This window comes from Sciurus vulgaris (assembly GCF_902686455.1).
Source record: "Sciurus vulgaris genome assembly, chromosome: 8".
In the NCBI taxonomy this organism is placed as follows: Eukaryota; Metazoa; Chordata; class Mammalia; order Rodentia; family Sciuridae; genus Sciurus; species Sciurus vulgaris.
In genome coordinates, this window is record NC_136468.1 from 127077934 (window position 1) to 127104222 (window position 26289).

The 26289-nt window shown below is 42.7% G+C and overlaps 1 protein-coding gene across 1 annotated transcript; it reads right to left on the minus strand.

Annotated features, from left to right (window-relative positions):
* Positions 1 to 312: 312 nt before the first annotated feature.
* Positions 313 to 23979, minus strand: LOC306667582 (keratin, type I cytoskeletal 47 kDa-like). The gene is made up of 6 exons (XM_079150267.1): positions 23821 to 23979; positions 22948 to 22981; positions 19689 to 19771; positions 18571 to 18724; positions 1123 to 1277; positions 313 to 468 (listed from the first exon to the last, which is right to left on the minus strand). The coding sequence occupies exons 3-6, from the start codon at positions 19691 to 19693 to the stop codon at positions 462 to 464; spliced, it is 321 nt and encodes a 106-aa protein (XP_079006393.1). The 5' UTR covers positions 19694 to 19771; positions 22948 to 22981; positions 23821 to 23979; the 3' UTR covers positions 313 to 461.
* Between the last annotated feature and the right edge of the window lie 2310 nt (positions 23980 to 26289).

Genomic DNA, 26289 nt, shown 5'->3' on the forward strand with positions numbered 1-26289 from the left:
CATTACCCAGTGCCATATCCCTCACTACAGCTGACTGTGCCCTCCACTCTGAACTGGTCCACTTTATTTTTCATGTTGTTAAATTTATCCATTGTTTAGGATGGCATTGTAAGTATTTTTAGTAACAAACTTTTAGATTGACATAAAAGTGCTCAATCCATTCACCAGGCTCTGCTGCCAACAGCACTGTGTAGCAGAAGATGGATCCCCATAGAGCATGTGGCTACTATGGGGGAGGACATACACAGGCCATCCATGAGGAGGTGAGCTCAAGGCTCTGGGTATGGGGCATAGGTGACTGCCTAAAAGGTGGTGAGGATTTCAGGTTATTATATCTCTTATTGTCATCTGTGATGTTAACTATGTTAACTGCCATGTGGAACTACATGCCTTGTTCACATCATATAGCAAAATTAGTGTGTGTGTTCTTATTGCTCCACAGATCATGTCTCGCCATCCTCTTATTCCCTATGATACAATATTAAAGTTAGGCCATTTGATAACACAGTAATGACCTGTACAGTTTAAATCAGAGGAAGAGTCTCATGGTTTGCATGCTACATGACAAGCTGTGCCTATTGCACAAGTTAGTCCACTGAGAATGCAAAGGAAATGTTCCCGAAGGAATTGAAAGTGCTGCTCCAGAGCATATGTGAAAGAGAAGAAAGTCAAACAGGCTTATGACTGCTATGGAAAAAGTTATCATTGTCTGGAGAAAAGATGAAACACACACATTTCCTTAAGCCAAAGTCAAATCCAGATAAGGCACTAACTTCAGCTTGTTCTAATGTCAAGCGAAGTGAGAAAGTTCCAGACAGTTTGGTTCATGACATTTAATGCAAGAGGCCCATCTCCAGAAATTAAAAGTGCAAGGTGAAGCAGCAAGTTCTGAAGGAGAAGCTACGCTCTTGCTAAGCTGTTTGATGAAGATGTGCTATGGAGTTACTAGGAGTCCCCCAAAAGCTCATGGGTGAGACAGTGCAAGAAGGTTTAGAGGTGAAATGGTTTGGTTATGAGAGCCTGAACTAAATCAGTGCATTACTCCCCGGCAGGGATGTATAGGCAGCACACATGGAAGGAAATGTCCTCCACCCTCTCCAAGACTGGAGAGGTAGTTGGCACCTGTGGAGTTGTCCAGTGTCTGTGAAAGAAGTCTGGTTGCAGGGGTGGAAGTGTATAGTGGCTATCCTCAGCTCCACAGCAGGTTCCACAGCAGAGGTCCAGATTGGGGATGCCCAGCAACCATGGATGGTGGATCCACGTGCAGAGGCATCCATCTGCAGGGAAGGCAATGATCAGTGAGCCTCAGTATCCAAAGAAGTTTGGCTAGTCCAGTTGTATCTGCAGCAGCACGGAGCCTCGGCCTCAGGCTGGATGGCCACAGCAGTGGCAATGGGCAATCCAGCTTTGGTGTTGGGTATCTGTGGATGTATCAGTGTCCAGAGTCCAGTCATGGCAGTAGTGGCAAAGGCAAATGACTCTGGAGGTAGTAGCAGCAGGAGAGGTGTCAGACTGAGAGTGTCCTCATCCTTTGGTGGTGCAGGAGTCTGGTTACAGTGCAGTGGTGTTGGCGGCAGTATTGCAGGTGACCATGTTGGGACTCCAGCAGCTACAGCTCTTCTGGTGACTGCAGCAACAGCTTGGGGTGGTGTGCCTGAGTCAGAGGGTGGCTGGAGGCTGGGGTGGCCTCTGCAGTGGCTACTTCAGGTCACTGGTCCTGCCCCTGGCAGAGCCTGCCTGCGCAGGAAGCAGGACACAAGAGGCAGCAGTACACAGACAGCCTCTGAGGACCATATGCTGCCCATAGCAGCATGCCTCACACTGGCCTGTGAGCTCACTGGGTGGCTGCTCACCCCACATCCTGGTTCATCCTGCCCTTCCCTGGGGTGCAGTCTCTGCAGGGGGAGTAGGCCCGCTGCCAGCTGGGGCAGCCCTTTATTTTTCTTTCAATGTTTGAGCAATATTTTTTTTTATTTTTTATTTTTACTCATTGCATTTTGATTCACTGTACACAAATGGGGTACGACTTTTCCTTTCTCTGGTTGTACATGATGTAGTCACATAATATATAATCATCTATGTACACAAGAGTAATATTTGTCTCATTCCACCATCTTTCCTACCCCCACCCCAGTCCTCACTTTATTTCCCTCTCCACAAGCCAGTGTTCCTCCAATCTTCCCTTACCTCCTCCCCCACCCCTGTTATGTATGAGAGAAAACATTTGGCTTTTGGTTTTTTGGGGATTGGTTTATTTCACTTCATATGATATTCTCTAACTCCATTCATTTACCAACAAATGCCATAATTTTTTTCTTCTTTAAGGCTGAGTAATATTCTATTGTGTATATATACCACAGTTTCTTTATCCACTCATCTACTGAAGGGCATCTAGTTTGGTTCCACACTCTAGTGATAGTGAATTGAGCTGCTATAATCATGGATGTGACTGCATCACTTTAGTATGATAATTTTAAATCCTTTGGGTGTAAACTGATTAGTGGGACAGATGAGTGCATTTCAAGTTTTCTGAGGGATCTACATGGTGCTTTCCAGAGTGGTCATTCCAATCTGCAGTCCTACCAGCAATGTATATGTGTATCTTTCTCCCCACATCCTCACCAACACTTGTTGTTGCTCGTATTCTTGAAATTTGCCATTCTGACTGCAGTGAGGTGAAATCTTAAGGTATTTTTGATTTACATTTCTCTAATTACTAGAGATGTTAACTTTTTAAATATATTTGTTGATCATTTATATATCATCTTCTGTGAAGGGTCTGGTCAGTTCCTTAGCCCAATTATTGATTGGGTTATTTGTACTTTTACTTTTCAGTTTTTTTTTTTTTAATAGAGAGTGCTTATGTCAACATGCTAATTCCAAAAAGAAAATTTGCCTGTGAACTTTTCACAGATAATTCAAAAAATTTGTTTCATACATATATATCGGGTAATGTCTGTCTCAATCTACTGTTCTTCCCATCTGCACCTGGCCCAACCCTTCCCTCACTCCCCTCTGTACAATCCAAAGTTCCTTCATTTTTTTCTACCCAGTCCCCAGTATGGATCAGCATCTGCTTATTAGATAAAAATCCAGTGTTTGGTTTTTTGGGATTGGCTCATTTCACTTCAAATGATATTCTCCAGTTCCACACTTTACCTGCAAATGCCACAATTTCATGCTTCTTTAAGGTTGAGTGATAGTCCATTGTGCATGTGTACCTCATTTTCTTTATCCATTCATTTGTCTTAGAGGACCTGGGTTGGTTCCGTAGATTAGTTCTTGTGAACTGAGTGGCTATAAACATTCATGTGGCTGCATCCCTCCAGTATGCTGAGTTTCAGTCCTTTGGGCATAAATCAAGGATTGGGATAATTGGGTCAAATGTTGGTTCCATTCCAACTTTTCTGAGGGATCTCTATACTGCCTTCCACAGTGGTTGCACCAATTTGTAGTCCCACCAGCAATGTATGAGTGTACTTTTCTCCCCACATCTTCACCAACACTTATTGTTGCTTGTAGTCTTGATAATTGCCATTCTGACTAGAGTGAGATGAAAATTAGGGTGAAATTGATTTGTGTTTCTATAATTACCAGAGACTTTGAACTTTTTAAAATATATTTGTTGATAGCTTGTATATCTTCTTCTGTGAAGGGTTTGACAGTTCCTTAGACCATTTATTAATTGGGTTCTTCATATTTTTGAATTATCAGGAACTTATGAAAATTTACATCAAAAATACAAAGAACCCAAACAATAAATGGGCTAAGAACTGGGGCAGCCTTTGGAGAGGACACTCACCTTCCCCAAACCCATTTTCCCTGGGCTGTGGTGGAGAGCAGCAGTGGGGGTGGGGCAGGTGGCTAGCAAATTCTCACCCTCAAAGGGCATCCCTGTAGATGGAGGACGATGGAGGGCAGAGGCGGAGGGAGCCCTCAGTCTTGGTCTTCTGCCACCGTCAGCTACAGAAATGCCATTTGAGGATGGAGATTTCCTAAGTCCCACTAGCAATGTATGACTGCCTATGAGTGTAGGGATGTTCTGTTTCCACAGCCCCCATTGATGTGGTTTGGGAGTGTGGGGGTACTCTGCCAAGGCGCCACACCTGGCAGATGACCTAGTTCCCCTGCAGAGGCCTTAGTGGGGAATTGGTCCAGCAGCCGCCTGGTGGGTTCCTGTCTAGTGCAAGGTGCTGAGGTGTGGGCAGCATAAGGTCCCCAGCAGCTTAGTTCCTCTGCCTCCTGGGTCTTGCTTCCTGAGAACGTAGGCTCCACTAGGAGCAAGGCCAAGGGCCTGGAGCTCCCACCAGAGGGGTGCCCCAGCTACTGGTCGCCATCTGACTCTGAGGACCACTGACCCTCACCCTTGCCATCACTGCCAGCCCGGAGCTCCTCGCCACAGCCACTGGCTCCCCACATGGCTGCCAGATGCTACCTTCACCATCACTGTATCTGGGCTCCTGGACAGCAGGATGAAGATGCTCAGGGCTGGATGCCTCTAAGCCACTGAACCTGCTTCTGAACTCTTCTGTGGCCCCTACTTGGTCCAGTACCAGACTTTTAACCACAGCTGGACACTGGTGTTGCCCAGCAAATCCCAATGTCAATGCACTTGACCCCATACCTGACACCTGATGCCCTGCAACTGATGCCAGCCCCCATACAGCTATGTGTTGCTGCTACCAGCACCAGACTCTGGAGCTCCACACTGCTGCCACCAGAGTACAACATGAACACCAGACAGTGACACTCAGCACAGGAAAATGACATCATCACAACTGCAGCCAGCTACTGGCAGCACTGCAGGGCAAAAATGCTCATGTCTGGACACCTCTGTTGTCCCCACCGTAACTTCTGTCTCTTCTGTTGCCATTGCCACCGTGACCATGCTGCAACTGCACTCCCAAACTGCAGCTGGATGCCGACACCTCCAGAGATGCCCTGAGGCCAATGCTCTTCTCCTGACCATGGGTCATAACACCCTATGCCCAAAGCAGCTTCTTGTTGCTGTCGCTGCCACCACATGCTGCAATTCCATGATGTAGTCACTGCAGTGACTCAATCCCAGGGCTGCTGTTGGCTGCCCAAGACAACAGGAGCTGAAAGATGAGCATTCTCCATCACAGTCACCTCACTAGTATCCACTGCATGTCGCTTGCCTTTTGTCACCGAGGACCAGCCACCCCTCCTTCTGGGCCCTTGAGGAGTTGGGTTGCTAACTCAGGGAGCTCATCCAAGGAAAACAAGTGAGTACTTTAAATAGAGGCAGCAGTCCTTACAGCAGGGAGAAGGGGCTAGGTGGGTCCATGGTGAGGGGCAGGGGTGGAGCCTGGGGGCTGCTGGCCAGGTGTGGACCTTGACCCATGGGGCAGGCTGGAGAGGGATCACTGGCTGCTTTGAGAGCCCAGTTCTGGGAGCATCTTCAGTTCTGATATTTTCTCCTGAGCTTCCCTCCCCATCCCCTTCCCCTACCACCCCAACTCCTCCCTGAATGGAACTCTGGGTTATGGAGACAGGGCCATCTGGGCACTGGGCCTCTGGACAGCACTGTGAGGTCCAGGTACATTGAAGCACTCTGGTAACAGCCAGACATGCTGGACTCTACACACCTGGACTTGGAGAAAATCTGCCTTTTGGGAAAATACCCTCTTAGATCTACCAAATTTCGACTGACTTTGGCTTCTTCCAAAAATTTACCAACAAAGGAAAATATAAGTGAGCAACTTTTGTCTTGCTAAAGGGTAGTGTGAGGAGAGGCAGGGACTTCAGGGTTGGTAGAGATGGATTCAAATCCCTCTAAACTAGGTGACATTGACCAGGGTACAGAACTAGGTAAACCCTTGGTTTTGCATCTGGTAAAATAAAGATTGTGAGGATGACAAGCCAGGGGTGAATTGAGATATTGAACACCACTTCAACTTGGGAGCCAGGTAGGCATTCAGCATTATTTCCATGCAGAAAAATATTCTGAGATTAAAGGTGACACACTTAGAAATGCACTTTTGGAAGACAACTGACCTGTGAGGTAGGGGATTGAAATTCACTTCACATATTTAGATCAGATAATAATATGTGGAAGATCATAAGTGAAAGTATAAAGTTAGGTCAGGCTCATGAAACCATAGGCTGATTTCAAATTGGTTGAAAGTTACATTGAGATAAATCTATGTAGTTTAAGCCTCCTGGGATATCCCCCTCCTCTGGAACACACACGGTCCACAATATGTCACTCTCCTTTACAGTGTCACCAAATATATCAATATATGTATATACATGTACATAGATATAGATTCTGTATTTTGTTCCCTTTGGGTCCGTTTTGAGACCTTTTGAAAACAGACTCTCTTATTTGCATATGTTCTTTTTCAGCTTTCCCCCTTAGTTTGCACCCTTTCAGCTGACCATCAGGAAGAAGTAAACACCAGACAAGCTTGAGGATCTGAAAGACACCAGCCCTGCTCTAGTCACTCTGGAAGTTGACCAGCCTGTGCACACCCAAAGCTTGAGGAAACAACCAACCCTGCTTCAGCCACTTGGGGGCTGACTGTTCAATGCAAGGTGGAAGATAAACCAACCAACAGGACAAATGCATAGTTACATAATCTAAGATGGTGCTCATACTGAGATCATTGCCATCGGTTACTTCTGTCATCTACATTGTCCTTTTCTTGGTCTTCACTACAGGACTGAGAACAATCAACCACATAGCTGACAATATCAGGAAACTAGCACATGAACTAGTTCAATCCTGAGGGGCCAACGAGGCTTGGGACCCAAGTTCACAATTTGGAGGATGGTTTTCTGTTCTTGGTGGATTCAAAAGCTGACTTGACATAGTATTGATTATGCTGTTAACTTATGTTTTGCTTTCATGTTTACCTTCCCTTTACATTAAAACTATTGTGTCTACCATGGCAAGAAGATATTAAGAACATAACGGAGGAAGAGAGCACCTAAGATATGACATTATATAAAACTTTAAGCCAAGAAGTTACCGATATCTTTGATTGGTTTGAGCACCTCTTTGTTGTGAAGGCCAGGTTTTTCTTTCTTGTAATTTAGGTCTGCAGGGCTGGTGTTGTAGACCACTTGCCTCGCATGTGTGACGCACTGGGTTTGATGCTCAGGACCACATAAAAATAAATAAAGTAAAGGCATTGTGTCCATTTACAAATAAAAGAGAAAATGTGAGTGTGCAACAAAGCTTGTTGTTACTGTTAGTTTCTGTTTTCTCAGTAAAAACTTGTGAAATCACCTAAGAATGTGGAACAAAAAGTAACTTATGTTAACCATCCTGTTGCATAACCATCTACTGAGTATAAGTCTCAGAATATCTAGACCCAGCATCCTGAGATTCTTTTGGCCTTAGCCCCTCTGGATTGCTCCAGCCTAAATAAACCTGTTTCCTGCAAGTTTCTCTATTGTCCAACCTCATCTGTCATACATTAATGACTGCTTGAAATACTAAAATATCCTCATTGGTGAAGGGCACACAGAAACAGTTTCTCTGACTCTGACACAGTATGAAATCTATAAAGTAATTAAACACAAAAAAATAAGGGAAGATTACACTCTAGTGACCTCCTGGAATTTATTCAATGTTGCATGATAAAGCTTGAATACATAGATTAAATTGCCATGTTATACCCCATAAAGATATAAAAATGATAAATCCAAATAAACAGTTTTTAATCTAGGGAAAATGTGTTTTGTGATTAAATCTGAATGCCTTGTTTGCACTTTGTATTGTTGCTGATATTATGCTAATATATTAAGCCAGGGTCAAAGTCACCATAGGTGTGGAGGGAGCAGGTCAGGGAGAATATGTGTGCTGGGGATGCTGCATGTCCTCATTAGGGATGTGGGTGTCAGCCACACTCATGGTACAATTCATCAACCTCCACGAATATTGTTCTTGTACTTTTCATATGTATCTTACTTCAGAAAGTTCACACACATACAAAAAGAAACCCACCCCTCATCCTCAATCCTGCCCTGTTCTTCTCAGGGCACTGGCTTCCTAATGTGTTGCCCAGATCATCTTAGTGTGAAAGACTGGGTTGGGATCTGCCAGGGCCTGAGGACGAACCATCAGGTGGTCCTGGCTCAATGAACCATTGAATACCACTATCATTCCTTCCCCTGGGTTGCCCATCTTCCCCAGTACTGGCATCCCTTTGCTCCATCCCCCATATTCTGCAGGGTGTTTGGCTCTGTTGACCTGGGAACATGGCTCGCTGGCGCTGGCAGGACTGCCAGGCCTGGTGTTATCTGTCCAAGTGTGTTTCTTATAGAAGGGATTGGCTATGGTGAAGCAAGCACCCCAGCATCCTTGGCTAATGGAATCTCTGGTGTGGCATCTTTAATATTCATTCATGTATGTGGTCATCTGCTCCCTTACTTACACTTGGAAAGAACTATGTGTGAGGATCAGTCATATAACATTGGGAACTCCATTTCCATGTCAGGCACCTCATTAGATATGTAAGGCCAGAATATATGTCCTGGTGGAGAGGAAAGGTGGGAGAAGACAGATTCATGTGATGAATGCTGCAGAGCAGTCTGGGGACCTGTGGGAGCCAGCACTGAGCAAGGCAGGAATGAGATCTCTAAAATAGTGATGTTTATATGGAAATCTATAAATGTAATTCATCACATCAATAGACTTAAAGATAAGAGTCATATGATCAGCTCAATAGATGCAAAAAAAAAAAAACATTTCATGAAATACAGCAGCCCTTCATGCTTGAAATGGTAGAAAATCTAAGGATAGTAAGAACACACCTCAACATTATAAAAGTTGTATGTGCTAAACCCCAAGGCCAACATCATTCAAAATGGAGAAAAAAATGAAAGCATTCCCTCTAAGACCTTAAACAAGATTGGAATGCCCCATTTCACCACTTTTATTCAACATGATCTTTGAAACTCTAGCCAGAGCAATTAGACAGGAAAAGGAAATAAAAGGGATATGAATAGGAATAGAACCAAACTATCATTATTTACTGATGGCATGATTCCATGTAAGACCCAGAAATTCCACCAGAAAACTTCTAGAACTAATAAATGAATTCAGCAAAGTAGCAGAATGTAAAATGAACACCCATAAATCAAATGCATTTCTATACATCAATGATGAATCCACTGAAAGAGAAATTATGAAAACTAGCCCATTCAGAATAGTTTCAAGAAAAATAAAATGTTGGGAATTGATCTAACAAGAGAGGCAAAAGACCTCTACAATGACAACTACAGAACCCTTAAAAAGAAATAGAAGATTTGAGAAGATGGAAAATCTCCCATGCTCTTGAATAGGCAGAATTCACACTGTCAAAATGGCCATACTACAAAAACCATTAGTCAGATTGAATGGGATGACTATTAAAAGCCTGATGACATTCTTCATGGAAATAGAAAAAGTAACCATGAAATTCATTTGGAAAAATGAAGAGGCCCAGAATAGACAAAGCAATCCTTAGCAAGGAAGGTGAAGCAGAAGTCATCAGAATAACAAACCTTATATTATACTACAGAGCCATAGTAACAAAAATGTTGTGGCATCAGCACCAAGACATGAACTCCAATGGTACAGAATAGAAGACACAGAGAGAAATCCAGATAAATATGGTTATCTCATACTGGATAAAGGTGCCAAAAACATACATTGGAGAAAAGACAACCTGTTCAACAAATGGTGCTGGGAAAACTGGAAATTCATATGTAGCAAAATGAAATGAAACCCATATTTCTCACCCTGCACATAACACAAATCAAAGTGGATCAAGGACTTAGACACTAGAACACAGACACTGCACCTAATAGGAGAAAAAGAAGGTCCAAATCTTCACCATGGTGGCTTAGGAACTGGCTTCTTTAGCAAGACCCCTAAAATGTAAGAAGTAAAATCAAGAATCAATAAATGGTATGGATTCAAACTAAAAAGCTTCTTCACAGCAAAGAAAACAATAATGTGAAGAGAGAACCTACAGAATTGGGGAAAATCTTACCACCCGCACCTCAGAGTATTCATCTCTAGAATATATAAAAATCTCAAAAAATGTCACAGCTGAAAACCAAATAATCCAATCAATAAGTGGGCAAAGGAACATAAGACACACTTCACAAAAGAAGAAATACAAGTGATCAATAATATATGAGAAAAGGTTCAACATCTCTAACAATTAGAGAAATGCAAATCAAAACTACACTGAGAGTCTATCTCACTACAGTCAGAATGGCAATCATTAAAACTATAAGCAATAAAATGTATTGGTGAATAGGAAAAAAGAGTATGCTCATACTTTGCTGGTGGGACTGCAAGTTGATGCAACCATTATGGAAAGCAGTATGGAGATTCTTCAGAAAACTTGTAATGGAACCAACATTCGACACAGCTATCCCAATCCTCGGTTTACATCCAAAAGATTTAAAATCAGCATACAACAGTGGCACAGCCACATCAATGATTACAGCAGCTCCATTCACAATAGCTAATCTATGGAACCAAACTAGGTGCTCTTCAACAGATGAATGGATAAAGAAACTGTGGTGCATATATACAATGGAACATTACTCAGCCTTAAATAATGAAATTATTGCATTTGCTAGTAAATGGATGGGGTTGGAGGATATTATGCTAAGGGAAATAAGCCCACCCCAAGGAAGCAAAGGCCAAATGTTTTCTCTGATTTGAGGATGCTAATTCACAATGGGGAGGCTGGTTAGGGACAAATAGAGATACTTTGGATTAGAGAGAGGGGACTGAAATGAGGGAAGGGGTATGAAAGTAGCAAGAATGGGAGAATGCATTGGACATTATTACCTTATGTGAATATATGATTCTACAACCACAGTAACTCTACATCATGTACAAGCAGAAGAATGAGAAGTTATACTCCATTTATCTATGATATGCCAAAATGCATTCTATACTCATGTATAACTTATTTGAACAAAAAAGTAAATCTATTTGAGCACACTGAAAGAAAAACAACTTAAGATAATATCACAGGCCCTTTAAGTAACCATGGACCCTATATTCTGTGCCTATGGTCCAGAAGGTCTAGTTGAACCTCCTTGTAAGGAGTCCACTGTGTGTACAGGAAGGGGAGGCTTGATATGCATGTTGCTGGAAGAATTTCAACTACAGCTGCCAGTTGAAGGGCTGCAAACAGTGCCTAGGCCCACAGAGTTTGTATGAGCCATTGAAAATTGAGTAGAGAGAGGGTGGCTGCATTTCATGTTGCTCCAGGACTCAGGATTCAAAAGAGGAGATATTGAGACACTTGGGACCAACTCAAAGCAGCCGGGTGAGTCTCTCCCATTGGGGAGGCGTCCCGGATGGGACAGTGGTCCCGGAACGCAGGAAACTTTGTGAAGTAGAGCTGCCGGTGAGACGCCCCTCCCCCCGCTGGAGCAGTGAACTCGGACAAATAGGAGCGCCGAAAAGGAGGCCGCTCGGCACAGCACTGGGACTCGGAGCAACCACTGGGGCTCCGGAGGCTGCCCAGGGGAGGAGTGGCGAGGAGAGCTGTGTGGACTCAGGACACCGGGGCCTGCCCTGAGGAGGAGGAGGAGGAGCGTGGCCACTTGGATTCGGAGTGACTGCACCAGAGCTACAGGCGGTTGCCAGAGGAGAAGCTCCGCGGCGAGCTGTTTGGACTCAGAACGACGCTTCTGAACCCCGGGGCCTGCCCTGAGGACGAGGAGGAGGAAGAGGAACGCGGCCGCTTGGATTCGGGGTGACTACACCAGAGCTTCAGGCGGTTGCCAGAGTAGAGGCTGCGTGGCGAGCTGTTTGGACTCAGACCACTTCTGAACCCCGGGGCCTGCCTGGAGGAGGAGGAGAAGCGCGGCGGGTCCTTTGGACTCGCAGTGACTGCATTAGCGCTCCAGGCGGCTGCTCAGAGGAGAAGGCGAGTGGTGAGTTGTTTGGACTTAAAGTGACAGCGCCTGAACACAGGGGGGCTGCCTGGAGAGGAAGCGTGGTGGGTCGCTTGGTCTTGAGTGGCCGCACGAAGAGCTCCGGGCGGTTGCCCAGAGGACCCGTGCAGCGGGTCACGTGGATTCAGAGCTACTCAGAGCGACCACTCCTGAACACTCGGGGGGTTATCTGGAGGAGGAGGAGGAACGGGGAGGGTCACTTCGACTCGGAGTGATTGATTGCCCAGGGCTACGGGTGGTTGGTGGGAGGTGGAGGCACGCAGTGAGTTTCTTGGACTCCTAGTGACCGCACCGGAATACTGGGCAGCTGTCTGGAGGAAGAGGCGTGTGGCGGGTCTCTGGGACTCAGAGAGATTGTACGGGGCCCCAGGTGGCTGCTCAGAGGAGGGGCCGCATAGCCAGGCAATTAGGGGCAGAGCAGGGTCCCAGGATCTAGGAGGCTTCTGGGTGGAAGAGCCGCACAGAGACAGGCTTAGGGCGGAGCAAAGGTTCCAGGCCTGCGGGCATATTCTCTGAGGAGGGGCAGCCTAAGGAGATTCATCTGCGAAGGGTGAGGCTCCCAGGCACAGGAGGTAGGGCCGGGCCCCTGAGAACTTTGCAGAGGAAGGCAGCCCAGCCCAGGCGGTAGCTGTAATTGAGGGGAACCTCTAGGAGGGTACTGACCAGCGAGACCTCCCCACCGGGTGAGTCTTCCCTGCCGGGTGAGGTTTCCCCACAAGGACGGTAAAACCAGAGACTCAGGCCCAAACATGCCTTGCCTCAGCCCGCAGCCTAGGTCCCCTTTGGATGACCATTGTTCAACAAGTGGAGGCACCTCTGCCCACTAGCAGGGATTATACCCCACCTGAAGGCCACCACTCCTAGAGAGGCAGCTTCCTTGTGGAGCTCCGCATTATCAACTTCCTCCAAGACTTCAGCCTACTGAAGGCTAAGGGGGGATATATATAGAAATCTTCAGGGACATTGTAAGTCAATAGAGGAAATCTGCAATATCTCAGCGGTCAACTGATACCTGAACAATATGAGAAAACAAGGAAAGAAAATGCTGCAAACAAATCTAGATGTTACATCAATAAAACCCAATGACAGCATGGCAGAAGAAATGACAGAAAAGGAGTTCAGAATGTACATAATTAAAATGATCAGAGAAGCAAACGATGAGATGAAAGAGCAAATGCAAGCATTGAATGATCGCACCAATCGACAGTTAAAAGAGCAAATACAGGAAGCAAAAGATCATTTCAATAAAGAGTTAGAGATATTGAAAAAAAACCAAACAGAAATCCTTGACATGAAAGAAACAATAAACCAAATTAAGAACTCCATAGAAAGCATATCCAATAGGATAGAACACCTGGAAGACAGAACCTCAGACATTGAAGACAAAATATTTAACCTTGAAAACAAAGTTGAACAAACAGAGAAGATGGTAAGAAATCATGAACAGAATCTACAAGAACTATGGGATATCATGAAAAGGCCAAATTTAAGAATTATTGGGATTGAGGAAGGCCTTGAGAAACAAGCCAAAGGAATGAACAATTTATTCAATGAAATAATATCAGAAAATTTCCCAAATCTGAAGAATGAAATGGAAAATCAAGTTCAAGAGGCTTATAGGACTCCAAATACACAAAATTACAACAGACCCACACCAAGGCACATTATAATGAAAATACCTAACATACAAAATAAAGACAGAATTTTAAAAGCTGTGAGAGAAAAGAACCAAATTACATTCAGGGGGAAACCAATACGGATATCAGCAGACTTTTCAATCCAGACCCTAAAAGCTAGAAGGGCCTGGAACAACATTTTTCAAGCCCTGAAAGAAAATGGATGCCAACCAAGAATCTTATACCCAGCAAAACTTACCTTCAAATTTGACGATGAAATAAAATCCTTCCATGATAAACAAAAGCTAAAAGAATTTACAAAAAGAAAGCCAGCATTGCAGAACATTCTCAGCAAAATATTCCATGAGGAAGAGATGAAAAACAAAGCAGCAAATCAGCAAAGGGAGGAATTATCCTAAAGGAATTGTCAAATAAAGGAGGAAACAAGTTGTGTCAAAGAAATAAATAAATAAAATTTAAAAAATGAACCAAATGACCAGGAAACCAAATCATATCTCTATAATAACCCTGAATGTTAATGGCCTGAATTCATCAATCAAAAGACATAGACTGGCAGATTGGATTAAAAAGAAAGATCCAACAATATGTTGCCTGCAAGAGACTCACCTCATAGAAAAAGATACCCATAGACTAAAGGTGAAAGGATGGGGAAAAACATACCATGCGCATGAACTCAGCAAAAAAGCTGGAGTATCCATCCTCATTTCCGATAGTGTGGACTTCAAGCCAAAGTTAGTCAGAAGGGATAAAGAAGGACATTTCATACTGCTTAAGGGAAGCATAAATCAGCAAGATATAACAATCATAAACATCTATGCCCCAAACAGTGGCTCATCGATGTATGTCAAACAAATCCTTCTCAATTTCAGAAACCAAATAGACCACAACACAATAATACTAGGTGATTTTGACACGCCTCTCTCACCACTGGACAGATCTTCCAGACAAAAATTGAACAAAGAAACCATAGATCTCAATAACACAATCAATAATTTAGACTTAATGGACATTTATAGAATATACCATCCAACCAAGAGCGAATACACTTTCTTCTCAGCAGCACATGGATCCTTCTCTAAAATAGACCATATATTATGCCACAAAGCTAATGTTAGCAAATACAAGAAGATAGAGACACTAGCATGTATTCTATCAGATCATAATGGATTGAAGTTAGAAATAAATGAAAGAGTAAAACACAGAAACTATTCCAACATCTGGAGATTAAACAATATGCTATTATATGATGAATGGATAACAGAAGATATTAGGAAGGAAATTAAAAAATTCTTAGAGGTAAATGAGAACAAAGAAACATCATATCAAAATCTCTGGGACACTATGAAAGCAGTACTTAGAGGGAAATTTATTTCATGGAGCGCATTTAATAAAAGAAGTAAAACTCAACAAATAAACGACCTAACGCTACAGCTCAAAGCCCTAGAAAAAGAAGAACAGACCAACACCAAAAGTAGTAGAAGACAGGAAATAGTTAAACTCAGAGCTGAAATCAATGAAATTGAAACAAAAGAAACAATACAAAAAATTGACAAAATAAATAGTTGGTTCTTCGAAAAAATAAACAAAATTGATAAACCTTTAGCCACACTAACAAAGAGAAGACGAGAGAAAACCCAGATCACTAAAATTCGGAATGAACAAGGAAATATCACAACAGACAGGATGGAAATACAAAACATAATTAGAAGCTATTTTGAAAATCTATACTCCAACAAAATAGAAAATTTCGAAGACATCAACAGGTTTCTAGAGACATATGAATTGCCTAAACTGAACGAGGAGGACATAAACAATTTAAAGAGACCAATTTCAAGTACTGAAATAGAAGAAGTCATCAAAAGCCTTCCAACAAAGAAAAGTCCGAGACCAGATGGGTTCTCAGCCGAGTTCTACAAAACCTTTAAAGAAGAGCTCATTCCAATACTTCTCAAAGTATTCCATAAAATAGAAGAGGAGGGAACCCTCCCAAACTCATTCTATGAAGCCAATATCACACTGATACCTAAACCAGACAGAGACTCATCAAGGAAAGAAAATTTCAGACCAATATCCTTAATGAACATCGACGCAAAAATTCTCAACAAAATTTTAGCAAATCGCATACAAAAACATATTAAAAAGATAGTGCACCATGATCAAGTGGGCTTCATCCCAGGTATGCAAGGTTGGTTCAACATCAGGAAATCAATAAATGTAATTCACCATATTAATAGACTTAAAGTCAAGAATCACATAATTATTTCAATAGATGCAGAAAAAGCATTTGATAAAATAGAGCACCCCTTCATGCTCAAAACACTAGAAAAAATAGGGATAGTGGGAACATTCCTTAACATTGTAAAGGCCATTTATGCTAAGCCCATGGCTAATATCATTCTATATGGTGAAAAACTGAAAGCATTCCCCCTAAAAACTGGAACAAGGCAGGGATGCCCTCTTTCACCACTTCTATTCAACATCGTTCTTGAGACTCTGGCCAGAGCAATTAGACAAACCAAAGAAATTAAAGGGATACGAATTGGAAAAGAAGAACTCAAACTATCCCTGTTCGCTGATGACATGATTATATATTTAGAGGAACCTGGAAATTCCACCAGAAAACTCTTAGAACTCATAAGTGAATTCAGTAAAGTAGCAGGTTACAAGATCAATGCCCATAAATCCAACGCATTTTTATACATAAGTGATGAATCTTCGGAAAGAGAAATTAGGAAAACTACCCCATTCACTATAGCCTCGAAAAAAATAAAATACTTGGGAATCAATCTCACAAAAGAGGTGAAAGACCTCTACAATGAGAACTATACAACACTAAAGAAAGAAATTAAAGAACACCTTAGAAGATGGAAAGATCTTCCATGTTCTTGGATAGGAAGAATTAATATTGTCAAAATGGCCATACTACCTAAAGTGCTATACAAATTCAATGCAATTCCAATTAAAATCCCAATGACGTACCTTACAGAAATAGAGCAAGCAATCATGAAATTCATCTAGAAGAATAAGAAACCCAGAATAGCTAAAGCAATCCTTAGCAGGAAGAGTGAAACAGGGGGTATTGCAATACCAGATCTTCAACTCTACTACAAAGCAATAGTAACAAAAACAGCATGGTATTGGTACCAAAATAGACAGATAGATCAATGGTACAGAATAGAGGACACGGACACAAACCCAAATAAATACAATTTTCTCATACTAGACAAAGGTGCCAAAAATATGCAATGGAGAAAAGATAGCCTCTTCAACAAATGGTGCTGGGAGAATTGGAAATCCATATGCAACAGAATGAAACTAAACCCATATCTCTCACCATGCACGAAACTAAACTCAAAATGGATTAAGGACCTCGGAATCAGACCAGAGACCCTGCATCTTATAGAAGAAAAAGTAGGTCCAAATCTTCACCTTGTTGGTCTAGGATCAGACTTCCTTAACAGGACTCCCATAGCACAAGAAATAAAAGCTAGAATCAACCACTGGGATAGATTCAAACTAAAAAGCTTTCTCTCAGCAAAGGAAACTATCAGCAATGCGAAGAAAGAGCCTACAGAGTGGGAGAATATCTTTGCCAATCATACTTCAGATAGAGCACTAATCTCCAGAATCTATAAAGAACTCAAAAAACTCTACACGAAGAATACAAATAACCCAATCAACAAATGGGCTAAGGAAATGAATAGACACTTCACAGAAGAAGATCTACAAGCAATCAACAAACATATGGAAAAATGTTCAACATCTCTAGTAATAAGAGAAATGCAAATCAAAACTACCCTAAGATTCCATCTCACCCCAATTAGAATGGCGATTATCAAGAATACGAGCAACAACAGGTGTTGGCGAGGATGTGGGGAGAAAGGTACGCTCTTACATTGCTGGTGGGGCTGCAAATTAGTGCAGCCACTCTGGAAAGCAGTGTGGAGATTCCTTAGAAAACTCGGAATGGACCCTCCATTTGACCCAGCTATCCCACTCCTTGGCCTATACCCAAAGGACTTAAAATCAGCATACTACAGAGACACAGCCACATCAATGTTCATAGCTGCTCAATTCACCATAGCCAGACTGTGGAACCAACCTAGATGCCCTTCAATTGATGAGTGGATAAAGAAACTGTGGTATATATATATACAATGGAATATTACTCAGCCATAAAGAATGATAAAATTATGGCATTTGCAGGCAAATGGATGAAATTGGAGAATATCATGCTAAGTGAGATAAGCCAATCTCAAAAAGCCAAGGGATGAATGATATCGCTAATAAGTGGAGGATGACACATAATGGGGGGGGGGAGGGAAGGGTTAGTGTTAGGGTTAGAGTTAGGGTTAGGGAGGGGGGCAAGTATGGAGGAAGGAAGGACTGTATAGAGGGTAAAGAGGGGTGGGAGGGGTGGGGGGAAGGGAAAAAATAACAGAATGAAACAACATTACTCTATGTAAATTTATGATTACACAAATGGTATGCCTTTGTGCCATGTACAAACAGAGAAACAACATGTATCCCATTTGTTTACAATAAAAAATAAATAATTTTAAAAAAAAAAGAAAATTGAGTAGAGACTCCTTTAGAAACTTACTGCTCGTGTCCATTCTCTAAACCAGCCTCTGATAAACACTGTGGCCCATCAGAGTCCATGTGTGGTATTGATAGCATTATATATTTATTGGCAGACTTGTTTATTTTCTATCTTTTGAAATACTATATATATATTTTTCAAAGTCACTAAATCAAGAAAATTAATTCTTATTACCTATTTCATTACCTTATAACAAAAATGATAAAAAAGTGCCCCTAATTTGTTAAACCTTAGTGGGAACCACAATCAACAGCAGCAGCAGTAGCACTGTACACATACAGAAATGGCCAAACAAATGGCCACTTTAACAGGTGAGGTTTGAACTCCAGATTTGTAAACCTGAAATTGTACTTGGGGGGGCTAGGAGGGAAAAAAACAACTTCTGACCTCCTCATGGTTCTTCTTCAGGTAGGCCAGCTCCTCAGTCAGATTCTCAACCTGCACCTCCAGGTCAGCTCTGGCCAGGGTCTCCTTCTGTACCTTGCAGAGGCCATTGATGTCAGCCTCTGTGGTCTGGCATAGAGCCAGCTCATTGTCATACCTGAAAATTAGTTTAGAGATTCAACACAATGATTTGGACAAGGCCACTGCCATCTTCAGAGCTATTTGGTGCATGAATATCTGGAACTGTTTTGAAATAGCAGCATTGTAGTATGTGATATGGTTTCTGTAACTCCCTTCCATTCTTTCTTCCTTCCTATTTACAGTATCAAAATTAATTGTTCAGTTGGAAAGAAGAAAAGGAGAAAATTATGAGATGATGCTTTTGTACCAGCAAAGAATCCCACTAGCACTGTACATCCCAGGAACAGATCCCCCTTGGCTGTCTGCTGCAGCTAGGAACAACAGCATCCCCTATCTCTGGGTGCAGTTTCTAATGGCATCCTAAGCACAATTGAAAATTAAGTAATAGTTACTCTTCTTGCTTGATTTTCTTCATGATTTATTTAATTAAAATCCATACTTCTTCATTAGCTTTGCCAAGATTTTAGAGTAGCAGGACCATCACCCTTGCAACTTCCAGTGTGGACATTTTGTACTGCAAAAAGTCTGTATTCCTTACATCTGGAAGGATGGGATGTGGAAAAGGAGATGAATATATAAAAATAAGTAGATGGTTAATCTTTCAGTTGTATGTGCCATCAGGAAAACAACTGTTTCAATTAACCCCTTGTCAAAAAATATTAGATCATTTTCATACATAAAAATTCAAATTTAGGATATTAGTAGAATTAGCATATTGAATTGTGAGTCCTTACAACTCTGCTGATCAATAGACTTCAGGTAAGCAACTTATTTTAAGCATGTGACTTGTAATGTAAAGTGAATTGTGTTTGATCCTAATTATTTTTAGAATGATGTCATGTGCATTTGCCAAAACACCAAATGTATGGAGAATGTGAACTTCAGCAGACCCAAAATATTTGCTCTTGATGGAGGCAGGAAAATGGGGAATAAGAGAACCTGGTAGGAAAGGTAAGCTGACAACCATCTGTTCCACTCACTTCATTGTGAATGCCTCATCAGCCAGTCTTGCATTGTCAGTCTGCAAGATGACCTGGACATTTCCAATGCTGGCAGAAATGATCTGGCCAAATAAAGTGAGACATGGAAAATGAAATCCTACTATGCTAGTAGTTTACAAATATATTTTTGACACAAAATTCTAGTGGTAATATTAAATGCTGTTTTATTAAGAATTAAAAAAAAAAACCTGAAGAGATGTTTAAACTATGTCCTGAGGATGCATAAGCAAGGGATAATAAAGCCCTCTTCCATTTCCAGTTCTGACAACAACCATTTAACATAAGTTCTAGTATTCTCATTTTATAAAAGAGGAAACTGAGGTTCAGAGAAGTCATTCAGCTAACATGTGGCAGGAGGAGGTTTCAAGCTCCAGGCTGCATGATGCAAAGGGCAGATTTTGAAGAGGATGTTGTCAGTCATGGCCAGGAATAATGCTGACATCAGTGGAAAGTGCCTGTGCAGGCTCAAGAGAGATGCTGACAGAAGTGATAAGATGTTAGGGAGGTGTCTGTCAAAGATGACTCTGTTTCTGCCTTAATCAATGAGGTGGTCAGTGATCGACACTTACCAAGGTGGAGAATGGGAGGAGCATGTTTGGAGAAAAAAAATAATTTAACTAATTTGATATATTCTACTTCAATAAAAAGAAAATACCCAGGCATGGTGGTACATTCCTGCAATCCCAGTGGTTCAGGAGGCTGAGGCAGGAGGATCACAAGTTCAGAGCTAGCTTCAACAAAAGTGAGGTACTAAAGATCTCAGTGAGACCCCATCTCTCAATAAAATCCAAATAGGCCTGGGGTTGTGGGTTGTGGCTCAGTGGTTGAATGCCCCTGAGTTCAATCCCTGGTACTCCCCTCAAAAAAAAAAAATATGTATATATATATATATGTATAACACACACACATACACATAGTTGATTAAATGAAAACACAATGGGAATAATTCTCTGCCCAGAACCCCTGCCTCGTGTCCACCCCTTCTTCAATACCAGCATTCTCTTTCCTTTATTCTTCCCAATGTCCTCTTGTACACTCTTTTCTGATCCTTGGGCCCTCCAGTACCCAACCCCAGGTACATCAGGACCAGAAGCACTAAGGAGGAATCTGTCCTTGTTCACCACACCTTCTCCCAAATGATCGCATCAGTTCTTTAAAAAGTAAACATATGGGCTGGGGTTGGAGCTCAGTGGTAAGAGCACTTGCCTAGCATGTGTGAGGCCCTGGGTTTGATTATCAGCACTGCATATAAATAAAAAACAAATATCAATTGACAACTAAAAAAGAATTTTAAAAAGTAGACTTCCTTTGTAGAAAAATCTAACCCAACTAATTTTTTGTCCACTTTTCTCTTTGACATTTCTTCCATTGTTATCAAATATCTTCATTATTAAATCATAAGCAGTTTTCATTTAGACTAGTTTATGGCTCATGTCCACACAGAGAGTAAGGCTGTTTTCATACGGGCAAATGAAAGTTATATAATCAGGCAAGACCTCCAACCTGCAGGCAGAAGAAACTGCATCAGAGTAAAAAGGTCAAGCTCTGTCAGGAAACAGTGTGTGTCAGGGCCTGAGCTCTGGGTCTAAAATAGATACAAGTCAACTGACTTCAATTCCTTAATTCTAGCAATAACTGATCTTTCCAAGGACCTTCAAATAAAGATTAATTATACATAGTACATCTCTTTGTTAACTGTTATTATCACACACAGGCTCAACAAGTAATATAGATACATATAATGGATGTAATTGCTATTAAGGTATTAAGAGAGAAGTTTATTACTCAATTTTCAATCGATTTGGACTTTCTGCACTGTTTATACAACAACTGAATACTTTTAGGTTTATGTTTAAAAAAAAAAGCCAAAGTTTAATTACTTTGGTAGCAAAGGAGAAACACAGGGGACTCCTCTTTTAGAGGCTGTGATTCTGCCCTTCAGGGGAAAGAAAAGGCTTTTAAAGAGGTAATTCCAGGGTGCCTGGTCCTACTTCATTTGTTAATTTGGGAGATAATTATTTCTTAGATCTGCTGGTGCTATTGCCAAGTTTGAATTTCTTCATTCCTGTGATGGGTGAAAGAAAGATAAGTGGATGGGGAAGAAGAGTAATCTAATCCTGTCCCACCAGTCCAGGATAGGGAGGGAGTGAGGAAGAAGAGAAAAAAAATGTCTATTTTAAAATAAACCTCAGGGTTGGGGTTGTGGCTCAGTGGTAGAGCACTTCCCTAGTGTGTGTTAGGCACTGGGTACAAATTTCAGCACTGCATATAAATCAGTGAACAAAATAAACGTCCATCAACAACTAAAAAAAAAAAAAAAATTACAAAAAACAGCCTCAGTGGCAGAGTATCATTCTGGGGTTTTCAATCTTTTCACCTTAATTTAAACTAAACTGAACTTTAGTTGTTCATGGTGAATAGGTGATACTATTTAATAGGGCATCACTTTTAAATCATAGCAGTTCAAACTAACTTTCTAAAAAAATATAGAACATTGTCTGTAGAACATTATATTTTCTACTTTATACAAACTGATATCTGCAGAAATCACTTTCATTCCTGCCATCATAATAGTTGTGGCCAATTTGTTTTAAATTCATCTCCTTCAGAGTTTTAGAGTTTGAAACAGTAGAATTTATTGAACACAGTGAATATCACTAAGCATTTGGTCACACCTAAGATATATTATGAGAGAATAATCTGTCAATGGTGTATATAAATGTGTATGTGTGTGTATTTTTTTTTTTTTTTTTTGTGGTACCTGAGATTGAACCCAGGGATGCTTAACCCCGGAACCACATTCCCAGCCCTTTTAAATATGTTATTTAGAGATAGGCACTCAATAATTTCTGATGCTGGTTTTGAACTCAAAATCCTCCTGACTCAGCCTCTGGAGCTCCTGTGATTACAGGCATGCACAACCATGTCCGGGGAATATATAGATATTAAGGATCATTTAACTTCAATTTTCAGGTTCTTTCTCATAAGATAAATTATGTAAATAAATGTCAGCAGACTGTCCTTCATTTCCACAATAGAGCTTAAACATCCCGTACAAACCATGTGTACCAAATTTTAATTTTGCACCTCTGCTCATCAAAGTGAAGCCAGAGTAGAGAGCAAGCAGGTGCTCCAGAGAGAAACATATCCTGTGTCTCTTCCTCTTGCAGATTGTACCAAATGCGGGAAGTGGGGTGGGCAGAGAGAATAAGTGTTGGGGATGAGCTGAAGAGCTTACCTGCTGTGAGGCCCCATTGTCACTTCCTCATAGCCTTTGTCCAAATTAATTTTACAAAAAAAAAAAAGAAAGAAAGAAAGAAAGAAAAGAAAGAAAGAAAGAAAGAAAGAAAGAAAGAAAGAAAGAAAGAAAGAAAGAAAGAAAGAAAAAGAAAGAAAGAAAAGGACATTTTCAGACTGGCTTGCATTCCAGGGTACTATATACATATAAAAATTCAGACTTTGCAAAGACACTCTATTACTTATTTGTTTTTGTAACATTAATTCCTATGCCTCTCAAAATCTTAAATACAATCTCAAAGAAATGTAAATTCTAAACAGCAAGTTCTTAATGGATTGTGAGAGCAAAACATTTGAACAGTGATGAGGGGCAAAGGAAGCTTACCTTATTCAGTGACTGGATTTATCATAGCTGGCAATTCAATGCTAAGTGAAGTTTTTAAGACAGGCTTTGATTTACTGCAGTGAGCCAGGAGGACTGCAAAAAGAGTCACCGCCTAAGGACTAAGGAGTGCTTACACACTCCTCGCTCTAAATGCTGGGGAAGCAGTCACCTCACTTCTAGGGGAAGGGGCTGAGCTGAGGGACAGCGCAAGGGGACTCCACCTAGATTTTGTTTTCATAATTAATGTTAATGTAGAAAGAACACTTGGAGGGTCACTCAGGGAGGAGGTGGAGGACGCCCTGGAGACTGACAGCTCTGTCCTATAGATCCCTGACCTGTCCTTCTGTCCCACCCCAGCCCCTCCAGGGTCCAGCCTGCCCCGCTCCCCCGCCCTGTGCTGGCCTGGTGTCTCTGGGACCCCAGCGCAGTGGCCCGTCCTGTGAGCCCCAAGGTCCCCAGGGACCTCACCCGTCCAGCCTGGTGTCTCACCTGGAGGGCGGGCGCCACCTCAGGAAGCCCCAGGCGCCATCCTAGGCGCCTCAGCCCCGGGCACAAGTTCCCGAGGCCCCATGACCTTGGTGCGGGTTCCTGGTCGCTCCCAGGCTCCTGAGGCAGCACGAGCTGGGTGCGGGTCCCTCAAGCCCAGGAACCAGGAACGCTGGTGCGAGCCCTGGGAAGAGCGGGAGAGAGGCGGCCCAGGCTGCAAGAGGGATCCTTCTGGGAGCCAGAGCTGCTGTGAGGGACCTGCCTTTCAGGGGAGCGTTAACTGCCACTCGCCTCTGCTTTGCATATTCATGAGGTTGAGCTCCACCCCCATTCCTGAAGCAGAGGAGAGAAAATACATTAGTCATGAGGAGGTGTAGGCCCCGCCCAGGAAGGCCTGGCTGTTTATTCATGAGGAGGCCGAAGCCCCCTCCTCGGAAGCCTGGCTCTTCATTCATGAGGAAGTGATGCCCCGCCCAGGAAGACTGATCTGATTATTCATGAACCCGAGGGCAGCAGTTTGGGGTGCAAGAGATTGCGGAGTCGGTTGAGATGGAGGCTTCATCACTGAGGTGAGGGCTGTGTAGGGTCCAGGTCTCCGGAGAAAGGGCGCTTGGGCAACATTAGTCCCGAGATCTTCATGTTGAATTTTTTTATCTTCAGACTTTAAGTTTCATTTTGAAGTTTTTCACGGGGGTCCAATATTTTCTGAGGAGAAACAAGAAACCTCATTTTCTGAGGAGGTGGCAGGGGGCAGTAGGTGACCCCCGACTTTCCAGAGGAAAAATTCTGCACATTCCCACAAGGAGATGGAGCAGGAAATAGAAATGCGGTGGGACCCCTGCATCCCGCTGTCCAGCAGCTTTAAGGCTCACTTTCCAGGTGCAGCAGGATGGGCCTGGGTGGGGACAGGCAGCTGTCATTAGCCACCAGGCAGCAGGCTGTGCACTGCAGAGGCACCTGCGGAGCTTTGGTGTGTCCTTACCTGGCCAGGCTCTCTACCCATTGGTGTGTCTCCCTATAACCAATGCCTGGTGCAGACCAAGGGATGGGCTGCCAGTCCCCTGGAGTGGCCTGCACTCCTCTCTCACCTTATGAAGCAAGTGCCCTTTAATCTCCGTGGACAACAGTCCTCCACTCAGGAGGGACAGCCGTGTCCTGCAACTCAAAATGGCCAATCACCAAATTGTGTCAGGTGTGCAGAGCATGGACTGGCCCTGCTTATCTGGTGAGAAGGAAGGCAAAGCTCCCTTGTTGCCCCAAAGGGGTTTGAGTCTCATTAGGATGAGCATGCACTCCCTCCCCCAGGGCCTCTGAGACCCTTGACCTGGAAACCATGTCCCGAGGCTTGAGACCCTGCAGGAAGCCTGGTGCAGGGCAGTTGCCCAGTGAATGCTGACTGAGTAATAAAATACATGAACAAGGCATTTCAAGACCAAAAGGGCATGAACAAGTACCCTGTTAAAAGAGTGGAAACCATTACTCTGAATGAGCAAGGAGCAGGTGGATGGTGCTCCTCAGCTGCTGCGGGCTTCAGAGTTACTTCTTGCTGAGGTCCCTGGAAGGATGGTATTTTCCCAGCTTAGCACACTCCACAAGTGGTCCAGAACAGAGGGATGGGGAAATTGATGTGAAAAGCGTGCGGAGCAGTTTTAAGCTGTGAAACTTTGACAGCTTCTGGAGGGGTAAGCCTGCCTGGTGGAAATGCGCAAGAAAATGGAAGCGAGACAGAGCAGGCTGTGTCTACACACAGATGAGCTGGGGTGTGTGCGGTGTAATGCAGGTTATTAGGAAATCTGGGTTGTTTTGGTGATTTCAAAATGAAATTACGTGCTTGGCAAAGGGAACCTCAGGGGCTCAGGGGAGGCCCACAGCTGTGGCAAGGCTTGTCATTACACAATGAGTTTACGTGAGCCTCACACTTCCAGGCTCTGCTTAACCCACCTCTGGTTCCCAGCTCTACCAACATGACCTGTATTGAAATCTCTCAAAATGAGGATTCTAATTGTATGTATTTTACTCTGCTGCAGTTATTATTCTGTGCTTTTCAATATCATGAGCACCTTAATAAATTCTGATTTCAAGTTCATCTTGGGGGGAAAACCCAGGATTCATTTGGCTTTCATTATGCACTTTGTCAAAACCCCCCACAAGTTCCCTCTCCTGCTGACAGAGCTGCGTGCATGGCAGCTTTATTTTCAGGATGCGAAAGAAAAGATTGCTAATTGTTAAAGAATTACCTTTCAACTTCACGTAATGGAAACTGCAAAGTTCATAGAGCGTTTTTGCTTTGGGAGAAGTGATGAAAAACAGATTTTATTCAACATGGAAATTGCTGATCAGGTAGCTCAGCACAGCTTTCACCTAAAAATTACAGTTTTCTTCATCTTAACTCTTTGGGGGCCTTGGTGACAAGCATGCCCCTCAACCACAGGCTGCTTGAGAACCCGGCTTGCTCCCCTTGGGGTGTGAGGG

What these genes read in the sequence shown, in the direction of transcription:
- LOC306667582 (XM_079150267.1), bottom strand. An exon ending in TGAAGAAGAACCATGAGGAG is followed by an intron (nt 1,278 to 18,570) that starts GTCAGAAGTTGT and finishes CCTTCCCTGCAG; the next exon opens with ATGGATGCCTCTGCACGTGG.